Genomic DNA, 21,725 nt, shown 5'->3' on the forward strand with positions numbered 1-21,725 from the left:
TGACTCTACTAATTTGCCTTTTCTAATTGTTTCATATCAGTGAGATTATACAATAGTTGTCCCTTTGTGTCTGACTTTTTTCACTTAACATGAGGTCTACAAATTTCATCCATGTTGTCACGTGCATCAGAATCTTGTTCTTTTCATGACTGCATAATATTCCAATGTCTGTACATACCACATTTTGTTTATCCAGTCATCTGTTGAGGACATTTGGGCTGCTTCCATCTTTTAGCATTTGTGAATAATGCCACTGAAAACATCATGTGCAAATATCTGTTTGTGTTCCTGCTTTCAATTGTTTTGAGTATGTACCCAGAAGTGGGATTACCAGGTCACATGGCAATTCTATACTCAACTTTTTGAGGAATCGGCAAATTGTTTTCCACCAAGGCTGCACCAGTTTACATTCCTGTCAACAATGAATGAATGTTCCTGTTTCTTTATATTATCTACTACATTTATTATTTTTCACTTTTTAATAGTTGCCATTCAGGTGGATATAAAGTGATATCTCATTGTATATGTTAAGTTTTAATTGACTGTGTACAAACCAAATAATTTAATGAAGAATGAAAAAAATTGGTCTTTTACTTTACATATTGGTATCAGTATTTCCCTTGTTCTGGGATGTTTTTGTTTGCTAAGGGCTGCTAAGGAAATAAACCTGAAATGTGCTGGCTTTTATAATGGGTATTTCTTAGATTAAAAGCTTATAGTTTTGAGGTTGTGAAAGTGTCCAAATCATGGCATCACCAAGAGATGCTGTCTCACTGAGTTGAAGCTAGGGGTGATCAGGTATGTAGCAGTGTCATCTAAAGATGCTTTCTCACCAAGGTCAGCCATGGGTAATCAAGCACATGGCAAGGTAAATTGCCAGTCTGCTCATCTCTCCCCTCTCCTGGGGCCTTGTCTCTTCAACTTTGCACTTCTCTGTGGGCCTAGTCTCTCAGGGGACTATGCTCCCGTGAGTTCAACCTCCAGTCTCTAGGATCTTTCCTTCTGTTTCTGAGGCTTTTTCTGCGTGTATCTCTGCATGTTTCTCCCATTTATAAAGGTCTGAACAAGAGGACCAAGACCCACCCTGGGTCACACCCCTCTGAAGTATTCCAATCAAAGTTCTCCCAACTGAATCCAATTCAATCAAAGCACTCCACACTCACAGCAAGGGATTAGCAATAGAACATGATTTTTTCTGGGATCCACAAAAAAACTTCAAACTGTCACAAGAAAACCTAGACGATAACATTAGAACATTTTTCTCTTCAGAAACTGCCATTTTTTATGGTGAAGTCAAGAGCTTTTGATTTCATTGCTTCCCAATATTTTACTATGAAACATTTCAATGATATGGCAGAGTTGAAAGAATTTTACAATGAACATAGATTCTACTGTTAACATTTTACTTTACTTGCTTTATGACATATCTTTCTAGACTGCAGACAGTAGATAGAATCATATTTTTAAGAAGTAGAAACAAAGAGACTTCCTGTTCCTTTAAGGTAGCAGGAAAAGTTTACTAATTTTTTTTTCACAAAGTACAATCTCATCCTGAATTATACACATAGATATTTATCATAGTTCAGTTGCAGACTCAGTAAAAATGGTATGTTGTCTCAATGTTGTGTCTACCTGCAGCAAAACTGTAGACATTTTCAGTACCCATCCAAATGTTTGGCTTTGTGAAGACATGGGCTATTGATTATGGGGAAGTAAGCTCTCTGCTGCAGATTATCAGTAAAACTTAACTGGAATGAGAGCCATTAAGTACTTTTTGTTCTTTAGCTCTACATCTTAGGATTTTTCCCTTAAATTTTCCTTGAGTATAGGAATACAGTACTTTCTATGCCTCAGTTCCCTCTTTTATAATTTGGATTTTATAATACCTATCCCACAGGCTTGCTGTGAGGATCAAATGTGAAAAATAGGAAAATGCTCTGTAAAGAGTAAATCACCATGCATATCTAAGATAGTATTATTGTGAGCAGTCATAATGCATCTATTATAAAGCACAGCTGATGTAATGGTCCACATTTTTACTCTGCTCTTTTAAATCAGTCAAAAAGGATTCTAAAGGTTAAAGGGACAGAGTATTGGCAGTTGCCTTCATTCTGTCCATCAGAATGTCATCTTGTCAAAAATCTAGAAAAACCTTGGTGTATATCATATAGACTTGTTTTCATTAGTAAAGTGTTTGTTTTGGAAACCATCCCAGCTTAAAACAATGCTTCCATTAGCTGGGCACAGTACTTATAATTATCCATCTTATCTGTCCAGTGCAAAACTATTCTACTTAATATATTCCATTACCTTGCTAGTGCTGAAAGGAGAAGAGCAAGACATTTACTAAATGTATAAGAAAAGAGCAGAGGATGATTATTTCTTTGAATAAATACCTACAAAGGAACTTTGGGTAGGAAGTCTTGCAACAAGAAAACAAGGTATCATATATGATGAGTCTGATTGGCTTTCATATGGGAAAAAATCAACTATATAAATATGTTAAGTTTACAAGGTCTGATGTGTTGCATTTCCCACTTTGTGGCTGGTTGCATACAAATCAAGAAAGTGAGGAGCAAGGTCAAAGACAACTAGAAAACATAAATTAGGAAGGGAGTTTAGTTTACTATCAATTACTGTTACTGAGAACCTGCCAGGTTTCTAGTGCTGTACTTTATGTTTAAAGGAAACTATTAAGGAGAAAGAAAGATTTGAAATCACCCTTGCCCTCAAAAAGAATCTATTTCACTAAGAGTTGGATAGAAAAAACAATCTGGAGACAGAAAAATGAGAAAGAATATGTAAGAGAGAAATGAGCTTGGTTTGTGATTTAAGTACAAATTTATACTTAATGTTGAGTATATTTACAATGTGGACAACACCACAGAAATCAGAAGACCTCTAAGATTATATATATAACAAAATCCAAAACATGCTTTTGATGCAGGAAAAGATCAGATGCAAGGGTAGCTGTGCCCATTGAAAGGAGAGGGTTACTCTGGTCATGAACTCCACCAGTCTGGTAGTGGAGAAAGAACATATCTTGAACATATTAAGATGGTTGCAGCAAACTATTATTCTCTGATGATACTAAACATTCAAAACATGTAATTCATTAATACATATATGTGAATATTATAACACAAATACTTATGTATGTGTATAGACACCCTCATAAATAAATACACACATATTCAACATGTGTTTATAAGAGAAACACTAGCAAATCTAATTTTATACCAATGCAGATACTTAGATATTTGGGTAAAAGTTTGTATTCTAATATTCTAAATTAAATTGTCAAGTTCTTTTTTGGGACATTTGTGGATATTTTTTATTTCTTCTGTTCAGTCTACGATTTGCTTAACTCCTGGTAGCATCTCATTTATGGTACCTGATTGCCCAGGGGGAGGGGCACCTGATGATCCTCGCGGTAGACAAAGAAACACAGTCAGAACAGCAGCTCTGTTCCCAGCGCACGGTTCGATGGCAATTGGTTTGGGCGTCCCCTAAAAAAGAAAATCCATCTTAAGTTTGCATACTCATCATGACGCTGGTTCTTGGCTTTTCATTTTACACTTCTGTCAGCTATAGTGCAAATTCTTAATGGTTCTACAAACACCACGTGTGTCATTTTAACACTGGCCTTGGTACCAGTTAGATGTACAGTAGGCCTACAATTGAACAAATGAGTGTATTTCACTGTTTTTGATGTGAAGTTTTGAGCCACAGAATTATGCAACTTATGTTTTTTTTCCCTCAGTTGTCCCCTCTCACCAGTTATGCACTATATGACACAGTTGATCTAATTAAATGAGCACAATACAAAATAGTCTGTTGGCATATTTTTAATATCACTTCAATGAAACACATATTTAATAACTATCCACCAAGGTCCTTTTATAAATAATAGGTCTTTAGGAATAAAATAGGGTAAATGAATGCTGATAATAATAGTAATAGCTACCATTTACTACTCTTTTACTATGGGTTAGTATTGTTCAAAGTGCTTTACATGTATTAACTTACATAAATCCTACAACAACTCTTTAAGATAAGAACACTGAAGCAAGAGGTTAAATAACTTGCTCAAATTCACATAACTAGGAAGTGGCAGAGCTGGCATCTAAACTCAAGCAGCCTGGCTACCGAATGTATGTTCTTAACCACAAACGATGCAGTTTATGATATATGTGCATGTACAAACATGCACAATCACACATGCACACACACATGCACACAAGCACACACACGTGCACACAGAAACACAAACACTTAGAAGGAATTTGGATTTAAATACAGTGTCACCTTTAAAAGAGTGAGGATATCATTTTAGCCTAGTAATGGTGATTTTGGCTATCTTGCTCAAAGAACTGCAGGTGAGGAATGGCTGAAATATGAAAGCAACATCTCTACAAAATCATACAGAAGAAAAAATACTACTTCTTTGAATATTAAAACAAATGATTTGCTTAGTTTTTTCGCCATGGAAGATATTTGAAGTTTTCAGAAGAAACACAGACATATGTAGTCATTCACCTAGAATATTTTCGAATGTTGCCGTTTCCAGAAAGTTTAACGAGGCATTAAAGATAAAATATATCCCCTTTCATGTCAAACTTAGAATGAAATTTCTGGTGACAACGGTTTTATGTGGGTATAAAGGATTTCTCCTTTATAGCAACATAAATCTCATGTTTAAAAATTATCCTCATACAAACTCATTTTGGGAGTTTTCAATATAAAAGTGAAAGTGGCCATGGTAGTAGAAGCAAAGGGCATAAAAATGTTCCATGAAAATGCTGTGAGCAGTGTTGCAATACTTGTATCAAGTTACATGATCTATGGTTTTATATTTTAAAGTTTACATTTAATTAAACAGACTTATTTTTGAAAATGTTAAGTCAAAATCAACATAAGTACATAGATATACTCCAATGATGTAAATATTTAGAGAATAGGTTTGTCATATTCCAAGGCCCCTCAAAATAGTATGAAGTTTTGAACTGTATTTCTAAGCTACTAAAGTTCATTTTAATTTAATATATGCAAAGTATATGTAAAGGTCAATTGGTTAAAAATACTAAGAAAAAAATAAAACCCATCCAAGGTTTAAATGATGGTGCTCTATTAGAAATATCAAAATCCTTTTCACTATATCTAAGAAAGAATTTATAATTTCTACCATCAAGCAAGACTTCCTCTGTTGTTTCATTTTTAAGATACCAATGCCATAAATGGTACTATTAAAATATCCCAAATCACATTTAAAAAAATCTTGATGGCCAATATTAGAACAGTATAATTTTATGAATGTATATATGTACATACATATGTATATACACATATACATATATATACACATGATTGAGAAACTGGTTATAATGGTTCTGGGTTTAGGGGCCTTAGAAAAACCATAAAAAAGTTGACAGTGTATCAGTTGATGGTGTTGTTAGGCTGACTTTCTGCTGTTTTTAACACTGGAAGGAAAGGTTTTGAAATATCAAATGTTGGTTGCCAAAAGCATCACCTGAGAGAAAAACTAGTAAAAAATAACTATAAATTTCAGATGGAAAATGACCTGATTATTTAACGCTTTAAAATTCAGAGAGTCAGAAACAGATAAAGACAGTGGAGTCAAATATCTTGACCATAGACAAGGAACTATGCTTGCATAAAATCTACCTCTGTAAGGTCTCTGAAAATAATTCTCTCACTCTTAATACTATTGCTATTATACAGAAAACATTCAGAAAATTTATATATTGATAAGCTATATGAAAGTAGATTATAATTCTATTTTAAAATCAAATTAGCTTACAACTTTGTTTTTAACTATAAGACTTTTCATAAAAGGATATTAGCAAAAAGATGAATTATTCATTATATTTAAAATATTAGTGACTTACACAGCTCTGACACTTCTGGCAGGAATCCACATAATTTTCTAAATTATTTTCAAAGAGTTTGTAGAAAATATCACTTTCAATACAGAATTTTAATTAAAAAAAGAAAAATCCACTTTATAGCATTTGAATTTTACAATAGAATACTGCAAAATCTACAAGTGATAGTATTTCTGATACCTTTAGGTTTGTCAGGTTTTTCAGCAATGAATACATAACCATGAACCAAAATTATCTCACAATGACATAACATGTTCACTCAACTGTGGAATTTATCATGCATTTGCCATCGCTGCCTTTGCAAGAGATAAGACATGGGTTTCTTTCTTTTTTCTCTCCCCTTCCCCTCCCCGCCCCCTGCCCAGTTGTCTGCTTTCTGTGTCCATTCGCTGTGTGTTCTTCTGTGACCGCTTCTATCCTTACCAGTGGTACCGGGAATCTGTGTTTCTTTTTGTTGTGTCATCTTGTTGTATCAGCTTTCCGTGTGTGCGGCGCCATTCCTGAGCAGGCTGCACTTTCTTTTGTGCTGGGCGGCTCTCCTTATGGGGTGCACTCCTTGTGTGTGGAGGTCCCCTATGCGGGGCACACCCCTGCATGGCACGGCACTCCTTGCGCACATCAGCACTGCACATGGGCCAACTTCACATGGGTCAAGGAGGCTTGGGGTTTGAACCTCCCACCTCCCACGTGATAGGCACATGCCCTATCCATTGGGCCAAGTCCGATTCCAGAGGCATGGGTTTCTTTGCTCACTGCACTTAGCAACTGTGATTTGCTTCTAGGCATTGTCTTATTTGTTGCACTGCAAGAAGCTGGCATTAGATCATGCAAGAAAACATCACTGACAGTAATGTTATTGACAGTCCCTGTTTATTAAGCAGATAATACTTTTACGAAAGACTCATTTTGTTCATTCCAATAGGTTCTGAAACTATTCTATTACTATTCTCAGGTTCTTATTTTTAGAAGCAAAAATTCTATGTTTACCTCTATAGATGAGGCTTTCCATTTTTCAGTTATTAAAGATAAGCAAGTTCCGTGGGAAGTTTCTGGAATCATAACAGGTTTTCAAGTTTTCAGTTCTTGAAACTCATAATAATGTTTTCTTAAAGTAAGGCCAGTCTCTTGAGTCCAGAATCTATCCTGGGAAAATGTCATATGAATCACTGGGCATTTGGAAGACACCAATGTTGCTTGTTCTTTCCTCTAAGGGTGAATGAGTAAATGGATGAATAATTCACTTCTAGAAAATATATTGAAGGCCATCACTGAAAGTTCTAACCCCAGCAGCTGAGGATTTAACAGAATGAGCTGATACTCCTGGACTAGTCATTACATTGTAAGTAGGATATTGTCCAAGACTCTAGGACGTGAAAGATTAGGAATATAGATCTTACTTTCTTTCTCAAAAACTTTCAGTGGTTCTCAAGTAGTACTTGCAAACTCAAATTTCTCCAAGATCTAGGCAGGTAACTTAACAGTTAACATTTATTAAGTGCTTACTCTATAGGTGGGGCTATGCTACATACTTAGATAGTTTAATCTTTAGAACTCCATGAGGTAGGGACTTGCCCCATTTTACAGATGAGAAAACTGAAGCTCAAAGAGGCTAAGCAACATAACCAAGGTAAAAGACCTAGTAGGTCCCAAAGCCAGGATGTGGAACAAGGCAGTCTGTCCTTCTGATTTTGTATGCTTAACCATTATGCTAAACTGTCTCTAACAGGTAAGAAGTCCATCTTTTTTTTTTTTTTACTAGAATAAGACAATGAAGAGTGGTGGGTCACTACAATGAATTGGAAAGTACGTGCTTTCTTTAAAGAATTTAAATCTTAAAATGTTTCCAGTTCTGTGCTTATCAAAAGAACATGTCTAAGGGCCTGAGGGCTGTCACTTTGTGACCTCCATATAATGGAGTCCACACTGGCATTCCAGGGTTGCCAGGGCCTTGTGTAAACCCACCCATCCAAAGTTATCTCCTTTTAGTCCCCACAGCCCTATGTTTTATTTAACATAACTACTTACTGTTCAACAAGAGTGCCTAGGGTTTCCAAAACCAGGACCTTCTTCACTTACAACTTTCCTACTGTCTAGGAGATCCTTTCCACAGGTCTCGAGCTTTCCTGATCGTATGCACCCCTCAAAGCCAACTCATATGTCACCTCATTCATAAAGGCTTTCCTGAGATGAAATATATATTCTCTCCATCTCTGATTTGTTAATTGCACCTCTTAGGGCCTTCTTCATTTTCAACCACATCCTATCTTCCCACTGGAATGAGCTCTTTGAGTTGTAGCATCTTATTCATCCCCATAGCTGCTGTACTCACTTCCTTTCTTTGGAATATCCATGCATACATAGTGCTTGGGACACCTTTTTGGCAGGTGGCACAGGAAGAAGATTGTGACTTCACTATTCTCTTATGGCATTGATGTACATGTCTTAGGACTCCTATTAGATTCCTACTCCCCCAAGACTGGCATAATGCCGGATTTTTCTTCCAACATGTATTGTACATGGCATGAATGATGGGATAAAGGAGATTGTCACAGAGGTCACATAATACGATAAACAGTAAGGCATGACTCAATTTCAAATTATTGATATTAAAGGGATAATAAAAGACTAAAAATAATAGCTAGCATTTATTGTATACTTACTATGTAACAAGTACTGTGTGAAGCATTTTTGATGCATTATTGCATGTATTCTACATAGTAACCCTATAAGGGGGATACTATTATTTACCACTTTTTACAGTTAAAGAAATTGAAGTTCAGAAAGGTCAGATAATACTCTCAGGGTAACACAGCTACTTTGTGAGACAGACCCAGGACTGGACCTCAGATCCATCTGATTCTAGAATCTTGGTTCTTAACCACTGAAAAATACTGCTAAAAAATAAAGCTTAAGAAGCCAAAGTGTCTCCTCTTCTCTCAACTTCACTGTTAATAGTAGAAACCAACTCAGGATGTCATTTATAAAAAGTATATGCTCTTACCCCCTCATATATGATTAGGGTTCAAAAGAGCTTAGTGCTAGGACCAGCTCTGCCACTATGGAGAAGTGTGAAAATGAATGGTAGGTTGGATGATTAATTCCCTTTTACCTTTTAACATTTTGTGACCATGAAATATGGACAACCTTGAGAATGTATGACATACCACTATCTAATACTTCATCTAAGTACAATGAAATTTGAAATTTCCTATCTTTAGTAATTTTTTTTCCTGTGCAGGCATTTTAAGTGGCACATCTAATTTTTAAAGTGCATTATTACACCATATGATGAATACATCACATAAGACTAAATGGCCACCATCACATGCCAAAAAAGCAATTAGAAAATTGAATCAAGGAATTAAGGATTAATGTGGATATGTTATACCTGTCAGCAGTAATAAGTGTTTTGACAAGAACAGAATAAAGTCTGACAATACGAACAAATACTAATCTGATATATGGGTGAAATATTTAAAATGCAAACAACTACACATTAATCACTAACATTTCCTTACTAAAATACTTTTAATTCTACTCTTATCAGAATCCATCTATCAATAAAAATGAACTTTTTTCAACAGCTTGCTGGACATGGTATTTGCTGTTTAATGCGTGTTTATGTTGCTATGAAATTTAGTTTTTAGTAAAATCAGTAAAATAAAATTAATTTACTGAGTATCAAATTAAATGAGCCTGGTGGCTTGGCTCACAATAATCAAATGTCTTGATTCCATAGAATTAATAAATACCAAGTTTCCTAATCTCAAAAAATGGATTTTTAAAATTTCATTGTTTACACTTGGGAAAAAATGAAAATGAAAATCATATTCTTTCCTTATTTACTTTTTGCTTTGCAAGAACTGATAAAAGGAAAAGACGTATTAGCTGGCTTTACTCAGTAGGAGAACTCAAGTTAAGAAAAGAAATTAAGCTGATGGACACTCTCAAAAACAGGGTTAAACTGCATTAGAAGTAAATTCAAAGAGAATAAAGAATTACATGTGGGAATAGGTAAAGGAATAAAGCATAGTATTCACAGAATCAGTATGCTGCTCCTGAGATTCTGAAGGTATTCCAATTGTAAACTTCATTTTCATAAGGTACTGAATATTTTTCCTTTGTTTAAATGCCTCCATGTTTAATATCTATGCAAAATCTCTCACAACACACATACACACACATTTAAGCTGTATATCTGTAGTGTAAATGTAAATAATGGATTTAACTGAGCTTTGCTCTTATTTTAATTGTATAGCTATGACTTGGGAAGTGAAGAGGCTAGAATGTGCTAGCAGCAGTTTTACTACCTATTATTTTCCCCTAGGTATCGGCTTTCAGAAAGTAAAATGGGAACAACACTATCTCTTTTTGACATATATAATCACACTTTGCCCTGAGTTTGTCAATAAATATGAATAATAATAGGAGGTGACTTTGAATAGATTGTCTTTAAAAGCTGATTCCTGATAGCATATTTTAAAAATTGAAACAGATTTTTTATTAAACAATAAATTTTAGCAACCTGTCATTTTCTTCAGAGCTCAGTGCAAAGATTCAAAATTGGGACCACCTTTTCTCACTTCAAAAAGTATCGCGGGAAGCAGACTTAGCCCAGTGGATAGGGCGTCTGTCTACCACATGGGAGGTCCGCAGTTCAAATCCCGGGCCTCCTTGACCCGTGTGGAGCTGGCCCATGCGCAGTGCTGATGCGCGCAAGGAATGTCCTGCCTTGCAGGGGTGGCCCCCGCGTAGGGGAGCCCCACGCGCAAGGAGGGCGAGTGCGCCCTGTAAGGAGAGCCGCCCAGCGCGAAAGAAAGTGCAGCCTGCGCAGGAACAGCGCCGCACACACGGAGAGCTGACACTCAAGATGACGCAACAAAAAGAAACACAGATTCCTGTGCCGCTGACAACAACAGAAGCGGACAAAGAACACACAGCAAATAGACACAGAGAGCAGACAACTGGGGCGGGGGAACGGGGAGAGGAATTAAAAAAAAAGAGTATCACTAAATCTGAGAGACAAATGTGCCTGCCAAATCAATCGACTTCCCATTCTGCTTATGCCCCAGGCTGTGTTTTTTCTTTTCAAACCATTTCATCCACTTTGACTACCTGTCCACATCTGCCTTTCCTCACAATCCTATACTCCTTTTGCCCCCCACTACACCCCCTCCCCCAAAAGCCACCCCAAGTCTTTTGGCCCATGCTAAGACCTCCTTGCTCTACTCTCTCCGAGTAATTAGGAGTAACTCATTTCCCTTTTGTAGGCTTTGAGAGGAAGTTTAATGTAATGGTTAAGAGAGTAGCCATTAGCCGTCAACTGCCAGGATTCAAGAGCCTCTTTCCTCACCCATCACTCAGGCATGGTCAAATCACATAGCTTCCCCGTGCCTCAGTTTTCTCATTTGTAGAATGGAGCTAAAAATATCTTCCCTGGAGTGCTATGTGGATCAGAGGAATTATATATATATATATATATATATGAAGAGCTTAGAACAGTGCCTGGCACACAATAAGTACTTTGCAAGTATCTGCTATTATTACTGCGCCATTGTGCCCAGTTCCCACTTTGCTTTGGATTAGCTTCATCTAAAGAATATGCTCAATTTACAAGTAACCTCCTTGAGGTCAGGGACCATATTTTTGAAATAACTATTCATAGCTTGAGATGAATTAATTAAGAAATTCAGGCTCTAGGAAAGAATTTTATTGATGATTTATAGGATGAGGAAAATTTAATCCCAATGTCACACTTGCCACAAATAGCACATCAATACTGCCAGAGTGTCTGCCTATTTTTCCCACTTCTGTTCCCTGCTTTTATCAAGGAGTTTGACCTGACTGTGAGCATTTTGTGCTGCATAGAAGAGATTCACTCTACTCCTTCAGACTGAGGTGTTCAATAAATATTTCATGAAAAAAAATATTTTTTTTTCTTTTTCCAGATTATGCACAAGGTAAATTTCCAAATTTTGTGGCAAAAAATGTTATAAACAGAAGCTCAATCTATAGTATTACAAATAGATATAAATCAGTAGGAAAAGTAGAAATACAGGATCTTGGTAGTATTTCCCAGCCTGGCCCATTCTAAAACACATTTTACCATTAATGCAAAATGTGACTTTAGAAACAAAGTGGATCATTAATTCAACTTATAAGGTAATTGTTCTAGGGCACCTGCCGGGTACTGGGAGTACATATGAGGCATCTAAGGTCCTGTCCCTGCCCTCGTGGAACTTCCTTTGGGGTAGTCAGGCAGCCTGAAAATATTCCTTGTTTAGAGCTAACTGCTCTGGCAAAGCCAAGTGCAGAGTGCTGGGGGTAGGTAGGGAGGGAAGAGATGGGTGTGTGTGTGGCTACTACTCCTGGGAAGGTCATTACCTCTGCGTAAGGAGAGGATGAGCAGGAGTTCACGAGGAGAAGAAGGAAGGGAGAGGATTTCGGCAGAAGGAAGAGCATGAACACAGAGGTATGCAGGCGCATGGCTGGTTTGGGAAATGGTTAGAAGTTCAGTGTGGATGGAACCACAAAGTGATCAGTAGAAAGAAGAGGACAGACAGAACAATGGGGCCTCCATGAAATCCAAGTCAACCCTTCACACTCTTCCTGGACCCCTCAGATTATCGCTACCTTGCTTAGAATGTTACTTGGATGCTCAGATGTAACTTGACAAGTACAACACATAGTGGGTCTCTGCACAACCTTCATCATGACACAGTACAAACCATACCATACACCAGCAAATCTTCGTCAGGAACTCACAGTTTCCACCCCATCTCTCCCCTCCCCTCTACTTTTCTTTTTAAAGCTATTGGCCAAATCTGTTATTCTGAGTGAACAATAAATTAAAACATTTATTTCTGGAACTTCAATCATAAAGCTAAATCAAGAAGCACTGTGAAAACTAACTGTCAGCAGAAAGGATAAAATTGCAGATTTGGCAATATTCTTAATGAGGAATCAAATGTTAATAGATCCAGCATAACAAATGACTTTCTGCTATACCAATCATAGCCTATTATAAGTAACAAAGCATGGACAAAATTCTGACTGAAAGAGCTTATTTCACTCGTTCCAAAAACAGGTATGTTATTACCATAGAGTAAAACCTACTTGGATTTCTCAAGAATTCATCATTCCTTATGGCAGAGTTTTTTCAGAAGTTCAATATTATTCCTACAAGGACTAAAACTTTAAGCTGTTTTTTAAATTAGCATGGAATTGCTTAAAATAAATATACATTTCCCTGCTTCTCAACCAGACTCTAATATAAGAAAAACGTAATTTAATATTGTGTTGATATTGCATGATTAAAAAAATGAATATGACCTTCTATGCAGAAATAAGTATGTATCAATTAGTCTGCAAGAGGTATAGACTTAGAGATTTCTTTTTTTTTATTGTTGTTGTTTCATTTTGTTGTGTGCGGGTGTTTTTGTTTGTTTTTTTGAAGAAGTCCCCAATACTAGCTTGCTTTCTAATCTCTTTATATAAAGGAAACATAAAGATTGTGCATCTGCCAGCGGGTAACATGGCTTATATTCTGTAAAACCCATTAATGAGGCAAAAATTGAAATAACCTTCTTCTCAAGCGGTTTTCTCATTCTCTTCAATAGGTCCTTCCAGTTGCTATCAGTGTGCTCTGACCTGTCAGTATCACTCAACACCTGAATTCTCTATCACCATCCTCATAGATCACAGGCATCTTCTTGCCAGCTTGTAACGATCCTTCTATGTCTCCTGTTATTTGTGGGCAGAGTAGCCTTTCCAATTTCAAGAATTTTGACAATGGAATTTGGGAGTAATCTTACTATATAGTCTAGCATTTCTTCAGCAGGCCTAAATGATCTCATTGCACCTGAAACTTGAGTTCTTGATTTTCTTCGAGCCTTCCCCAATACCCAAGTTGACACGGAATTCCAAATTCAAACATCTTAAAAATGTGTCCCTTTGATGGCGTAACAGGGCAGAAAGGCTTGAATAATGCCATAGGCAGAATTCCTCCTGAAATCTCCTTTCCGACAACACTGTAGAATCAGAATCACACCGAGGTCCCATATGTTAGCACGGGCAGGCAGGCAGGAGATGAAAGAGCCAGCTCCAGTGAACACAGAGCTGTTCTCTGTTGCCGTGACATTGTCAAAGGCTGAGCTATACCTGACTCTCAGCACTCTTTGTCCACTGCTTGGCTTTAGTAGCAGCTTTTTGTCACAGGCTTTCCAAATGACTATTATCTCTGTAATCATAGCTTCAGCTTCTTGGGGATCTACTACTAAGTTTAAGGACATACAGACAGGCACACAGTCACAGAGCAGACAAAAGGTAATGGGGTCAAGGGAACACAAGATAAGCAAGATACCCATGGCAGGAAAAGCAACTGGAATGTGTTAAATTCTTTAGTATCTACATGTAATATTGTGCTATGATGGTGCCCCTTTGGTTTGCAGTAGTTACTTCTGTATTGACTGAGGTTTAGTAAATTCAAACATATTTTAGTAACCACATATTATACCTGTATCAGAACTATGGTTGAAGAGCACCTAACAGAGAAGACATTACATGCAGAGTCAGGGAGTGGTGCAGAATACAATGAACCTCAGGGGAAAATGAAAGAGACAGATCTGCAAAAGATATATTAAGGGCAGAAGCAAGATACAAGACAAGGTGTAAGGACTCTTGCCATTTGTGTTCAATTAAAAATATTTAGATATGTAAATTTTTATATGCACAGAAAATTCCCAAAAGGTTAACCAAGAAACTTAATAGTGATTACTATGTGGACAGAGGAGGATCTGCCCATGAAAGGCATGCTTTTAACCAAATTCCCTTCTGGATTGTTTGAATTTTTAAAAATGACTATAGGTATTCCTTTTACAATAAAGAGTTCAGTGATTTATAAAACAAACAGTCTAAAATGCTTAGATTTTAAATTAAATAGTGGATTCAACTTTTATGGGGATTTTGGGCAAATCATTTAACTTTTTTGTGCCTTGAGTTCTTCATATGTAAAAACAGATTATAATATCAATCTTCCAAGGTTATTCTGAGGATTAGAAAGTACAATATGTGAATAAAGAACCTAGCATAGTGCCTGGCAAAAAGAAAGTTGTTTAAAATGTTCTATTAGGTTGAATCATTTGAAAATATCAGTTTTGTTAAGTAAAAATAGTTAAATATCAGCAATTGCATATGGGTCAAATTTAAGAGGCTCCTTCCCCTTCTACCAACATTGTTTTGGTGATTTATAGGATGTCATTAAAGGAACTGGAAGTCTCAATATCTTTTTTCATTTTCTGTACTGGGTGTGTTCATTCTCTTGGACTCACTATCAAAGCATGGGACTAGTACTCCGGTATATATGTATTCAAATTGGAACCAAGTTCCAAGTTTGGATATTAGCCTATTGTAAAGAGGATGATGGTTGATTAATGCAAGTTGTAAAAAGTTCAGAGGCAAAAACCATTCAAAATATACATATTCCACTGAAACCCTTCTTACATAGGAAAGAGAAAATGATTTTATGGATGAATATGTATAGAAAATGGTTCCTAACTGTGTGCTTGTGTTTATGTTTGTGTCTGTGTGAACGTGGGAAAAATCTTTGTGTACTAGCTTCCTCACCACAATTTCTCAGATTATAATTTCCTAAATTTTATAATCAAGTGGAAGGTAAGAAAGGAAAACAAGGGGAAAGGAGATGCTAGACAAAGGGTGCTTCGGCACTGCCGTGGGATCCTCACACAGTCATCCAGTCATTCCCAGGGTCTCTGGAACCCACAGGACCCTCGCTGTCCTTGCGGTCACCTGCGATGTGTAGAGTCCTATTTGCGGCCAAACTAAATATATTTGCATAGCACTCACTTTGGGCCTTTTCCTCAAAACATCTGATTGCATGAATTCAACTACCTCATTAGAGCTTGCTTTAGAAAATACAGTATGTAAGAGTGAATAAAATATCTCTCCAAATCTGTTTTTTTCCCCTCCCAAAGCTCCTTTTTCAGTATAACTAAAAATTAATGGTCAGAGTCTGTGTAATGATCCTTTGCCTGGTTTCACTCTTGCCGTTTTACAAACTCCCTCTTGGTCGCGCCAATTATCTAATTGATTAAGCCTTTGAGGAGCCTTCTGCCACTGGGTGTGGCCTATTGCACACATCTGGCTCACTGTGTTTTCTGTAAAAGCACAGTGGGTTAATTAAAAAATGAGCAGCACAAATGAGGGACCAGCTGGGAAGCAAATCTTGGTTGTGTCCTTGGTTGTCCTCCCTAGTCACAAACCAAGCCCTAACAGAAGGGCCAGAGAGTGTCAATCAGTTGCCATCTTTTTCTGTTGTTTTGAAAGTGATCATGAAGTATAATGCTGAAACTGTGACCAATATCAATTACTAAGAACATCTCACCTATTTTGAGGTCCTTCAAACTATTTTTATTTGAAAAATCAGCCACACATCATACAGTATACAAACGTAAATGGGATGATTCACTTAGTTATGGAGGCTCTGTGATAATCATAAAATGGACTATATTCATAAAATTGGAAATAGTTATAATAACTACTCCTAAGAGTCTAGACATAGTACATGGTGTAGGTTGGATTGGTGACTCCAAGATTTACATTCAGGGGCTTATTGGGAAATGCCCTCAGGAAAAACAGCTGTGTGGGCAGAGGGAAACATTTATCTGATAAGTATTTAAAGCAGAGGCCTTAGTCTCAGTGGGATGGCCCAAGTGGAGACAAGGGATTTTGAACCACCCCATGCCCAAGGAGGGAGAGAGGGCCTAACCTTGGGCGAGGCAGCTTCTTTCAGAAGAGGGCAATTCCTGGAGAGGGGCTCAGCTGTGAGCTGTGAAAATACGAGGCTCCTTCCTGAAGGGGGATCTGGGCAGTGTACCACAGCACTGCCTAAGTATTCATAAAGAATAATGTCCATATTATCCAAGAAAGTGACTTTAACTGGGCCCATATACAATATGTTATGGTATAGATGAGGTTCTTTGACATCCATAGTTTGGTTTATCACAGGTTTTTATGAAGCTCTTCCCATAAAAAAACACTTGCTCCTCAGAACCATAACCTTCCTCTTTAGTTTTCCTACCTTGGCTAGCATCTCTCTGATGGTGACTTTTTTCTTCAAGAAGGAGCAAAAATTATGATCTCAGTGCTAACTCCATGGCTAGCGCAATAGTATAAAGAACTGAGTAAGCATTACCCAATAATGTTTTATTCTTCATATCTTTTATTCAAATGACCCACTCTATCTTATTTTTTGTTAAGTCATGAAACTGTCAGAGAAAGAAGTCATCCTTATTTTGCATTAAGGCGTAGTGAAAGATGAGATACTTAATTAATCTCACCAAGGTTCTATAAGGAGTCAAAAGAAAAGGAAGAAAAGATACAAATTATTTCACTTTGCCTGCTAAGTCATATTCTCTTTAGGCAGCTATTATTTATTGAGCACTTATCATGTACTGGATGGTTGGGCAGAGAGAAGGAGTAGTTGAACTAAAAAGCAGTTGCTGGACACTGAACTAAGTACTGATAGACACTCAAATTATAAGCAAGATTAAAAGATTCTTCTGAACAAGGGAGATGATTAAGTCATATATGGTCATAAAAATTACTGCCACAAAGTAAACCCTTGAGAGGGGGTTACATCTCCATCAATTCCTTTAAGATAAAGATTGTCTACGATCACAGTAAGGCAAGAAGGTACACACATCTGGGTAGAATTCATAAGTTATAAGAAGTAGAAGTAGAAGTTAAAGAAGACTTCTACTATAGAAGTCATAAGTACCAAGTTACATGGTACCTGGGTGAGGTATGAAGTGACAATGCTGTAGTAGTCCAGTTCAGAAATCCCATTAGAGGGAAAATAAGGACGATGCTCTCCTAATATAGATGCTAAACCTGGCACTGGTTATATGTCTTTCAGCAGTCTTATTCTGTTCAAAGCAAGTAGGAATTGATCATATTACCTAACTAAATAGATAATATTACCTAATTTGAGCTGAAACTTTTATTTTTCATGATGTAAAGGAATGAATAAGAAGACATTCTGGTCTGGTTTTGATTAGCAGATAAATGAATGGGAATGAATAATAATCTTCAAGAGAGTGACCATGCTATTTTAGAGCTTATAATACTAGGCAGAAATAATTCGTTCATCCCACAGATATTTTAAGTACATACTTTGGGCCAGTCACTCTTCCAAGAACTAGGTATGAAGCAGTGAACAAGACAGAGAGAGTCCCTTTCTTTGTGGAAGGGAAAATGATGATTTAAAAGTAAATAGGGGGAAGCAGACTTGGCCCAATGGATAGGGCATCCACCTACCACATGGGAGGTCCATGGTTCAAACCCTGGGCCTCCTTGACTCATGTGGAGCTGGCCCATGCTCAATGCTGATGTGCACAAGGAGTGCCCTGCCACGCAGGGGTGTCCCCTGCATAGGGGAGCCCCATGAGCAAGGAGTGCACCCCATAAGGAGAGCCGCCCAGCGCGAAAGAAAGTACAGCCTGCCCAAGAATGGCACCGCATACACGGAGAGCAGACACAGCAAGATGATGCAACAACAACAAAAAACACAGATTCCAGGTGCTGCTGACAAGGATAGAAGCAGTCGCAGAACACACAGCAAATGGACACAGAGAGCAGAAACCGGGGGGGTGTAGGGGAGAGAAATAAAAAAATAAATAAATAAATAAAATAAAATAAAATAAATAAATAAATAGGCATCAATGTTAGGAAGGAATAAGTTCCAAACAGTATATTAGAACAAGTGAAGGGTAATCAAGAGTGATGAGAACTGCTAACTTAGAGAGGTGATCAGGGAAGGCCTCTGAGGAGTTGAAATTTGAGCATGACCTGAATGAAGTAAGGGGTGAGCCATGTGCAGCTCTAGAAGAAGATTCCAAGGACACAAAGTGGTAAAGGCAAAAACCCCAAAGCAGGATTGAGACTGGCACATTCAAGCATCAACAAGAAGGCTAGTGAATTGATCCGGGAACTATAGATGGATTTGTTAAAGTTGTGGTCATAAAGTTAAAACACAGGTGTATTTTTTCCCTCAAACCTCATCTTGCTGCTTGGGTGCGGGACTGGATTAGAAAGAGAGTTGAGTGAGATGGGTTTAACCAAGGCTAGGCTCTTGTCATGTAATTATGAGAGAAGAAAGAAACAAAAGAGAGAGTGGCAAGGGTGTTCAGGGTAAATGCCAGGAAATATAAGTTGGGTAAGAAGAAAAATAGGAACATGAGGGAGGTGATCGCCATTGGAAAAGTGGTAGGGATATTGGGTTGGAGGTCCCAAAGAAGATCAAAGAATTTTTGGAAAAGGGTTAATAGAGTGTTTTCATTTCCTAGGTGCTAAAACAAATACCATGCAATGGGTTGGCTTAATAGCAGGAGATTATTGGCTCATAGTTTCAGAGGCTAGAAGGGTGGCAGTATCCTGGGGTCAGCATCTTCTCAGTAGCTGGCAATCTTTGGGGTTCCTTGGCTTTTCCATCACACTGTAACACATACAGTGGAGTCTTCTTTTTCTTCCTGGTTTCGTTGACTTCCACCTTCTTGCGTCTCCCTGTCTGATTTTGCTCTCTGCCTCTCATTCTGCTTACAAAGGAGTCCAGTAATCTTGATTAAAGCCCAACCAGATTCAGCTGGGCCATGCCTTAACTGAAGAACTATCTTAAAAAGATCTTATATCCCATAGGTCCACACCCACCAGATTGCAGACCAAGACCAAGAACCTGTCCAAGTTGGGGTACTCAAGGCAATCCACCACATACAGTAAATGAGTTGTAAACACAGGGGGTAGGAATCAGAGAATGAGATGCATGAAATCAGGTATTAAGAGGTAGTGATGGCATAAGCTTCAATGGAGTTAAAGAAGCACATATAGTCTTAAGGTTCTAATGGTACTAGGATATGTGGGAGCTACCTTGAAAGAACTACAGGGAGGTAGTTCCTAAGGGAAGAGCCTGGTTTCAATTAGACTCAAGCAAGGAGGTAAAGGGAACATTCAGATTGGTTAAAGGCTGAAAACACTTAGGAGTTTGCCTAATGATTGACTGAATTCCTAAAATCAAAGTGGAAGAGTTTGAGGAGCAAGGGAGAGGTAGCTATTTAGTTCAGAAAAGAAGAGGTACTGAACTTTATAAACATCAGGAAGGTATAATAGAACTTAGGAAAGTGGGTTTTGAAAAGTTCAGAAAAACATAGGTTTAATCCCATGGCTGGAAACTCTAAAACAATATGGTGCAAGGGACAGGAAGGTTTAAAAAATGACATCTAAAATATGACAAAATGAAGAAAGAAGGAATACCATGACTTTAGAAAGGAGTGGTGGTGGTGGTGGGATAAGCTGGAACATACAATTACAGACAGCTGGGGGGAGCAAGTTCTTGCAAGTGGACCTCGGATGTAGGGAATACAAGGATGATATAGACAGTAGCTTTTGAGTACAAAGTAAGAGCAATGCATTTAACTCTAGGTAGAAAGATGTCAGTCCCACTCAAGTCCACTCTGATGTAGGAGTGATGTGCTCCAGTGATTGGGCAGGGCACAGCCATGGAGAATCGCTCCACAGAAAACATAGCATCCCTAACGGTGAATCATTCAGACCTTGAACACAGGTGGAGAGAAGCAGGTCATTGCTGCTTATGATGCACACCTTTCCACTACAACTTTAAAAGATGATAAATTTCATGTTAGGATTTAAAGAAATTAAAATACAGGGGTAAAATTAAATTGGCAGTTAGTATAGAAAAGTGGTTAAAAGCATGGGTTCTGAACACAATTACTTAGATTCAAATCCTAACCCCACTGTGTGAACTTGGGTATGTTTCTTAACTCTGTACTTTAGTTTTTTTCCATCAGTAAAATAACAATAATTAAAATATTTACTTCATGAGTTTATTGCAAGATTTAAACAAAATGATACTTATAAAACATTTAGAATATTGCCTGGCATATGGCAAATCTTCAGTAAATGTTAGATACTGTTATTTTGTTTTGTGAGTTTTAGTGGTCCAACTTACCATATATTTTTAATATAAGAATAACTTATTCTTATACCTTAGCCTAAATATTCTAATTTGTGCCAGAATTTACCAGGGACTTAGTTGTGGCTATGGCATGACACAGACTTTGGAAATGTGCTTGCAGACAGGTTCTAGATTCAGCACACTATACTATGAAAAGCAAAACTGAGTTTGAATCCTGGTTCTCACCACTTAACGAATTGTGTGACTTTAGATAAGCAAACCAATATTTCTAGGCCTGAGTTCCTTCAGATGTAAAATGAGAATAATAATAGTACCTATAACTCATAGAATTTTTGCAATGAGTAATCGAGATAACCTACATAAAAAACCCTGGTGTATTGTGTGTCATAGGATAAGCATGAAATAAATGGCAGCTATATTATTATTTAGCCCATTTTCTCCTTAATTAGAGATACTGTTAACCTGCCTGCTTATAACAAGTGAACACCATAAATTCTTAGTTTGCTATTTCGATTTCCTTTTTTCTCCTTTCTCACATGTCCTGAAGGAATAAAATAAAAAACTCACTAAAATGAAATACTGCATCATGAAAATGCTTGTGATAGTCATTTTCCATTTAGAAGGGAATTACCTTGCCACTTAACTGCATCCCTCAACCATGGATCTCTGTCTGTTGAAACTATAATTCACATTATTGTCAGGGCTGGGGCAGGGGCAGCCAGGGGTCAGTGGTCAGAGGAGAGGCTGAGGCAGAGAATAACCATCACAAATGGGTGGGTTTGAAGCAAGCAGAAGGCAGCGTAAATATAAAG

General features: G+C 37.5%; 1 protein-coding gene across 3 annotated transcripts in view; it reads right to left on the reverse strand.

Annotated features, from left to right (window-relative positions):
- ATRNL1 (attractin like 1) overlaps positions 1 to 21,725 on the reverse strand; it is an 899,374-nt gene that overhangs the window by 126,378 nt on the left and 751,271 nt on the right. For all 3 annotated transcript variants that reach the window (XR_011648991.1, XM_058298321.1, XM_058298320.2), the window contains one exon: positions 3,395 to 3,509. Coding sequence is in view for 2 of the 3 variants with exons in the window: in XM_058298321.1 (XP_058154304.1) it covers positions 3,395 to 3,509 (115 nt within the window). In the remaining variant the exon portion in view is untranslated. The remainder of the gene's footprint in view (positions 1 to 3,394; positions 3,510 to 21,725) is intronic.

This window comes from Dasypus novemcinctus, chromosome 6 (assembly GCF_030445035.2).
Source record: "Dasypus novemcinctus isolate mDasNov1 chromosome 6, mDasNov1.1.hap2, whole genome shotgun sequence".
NCBI classification, from domain to species: Eukaryota; Metazoa; Chordata; class Mammalia; order Cingulata; family Dasypodidae; genus Dasypus; species Dasypus novemcinctus.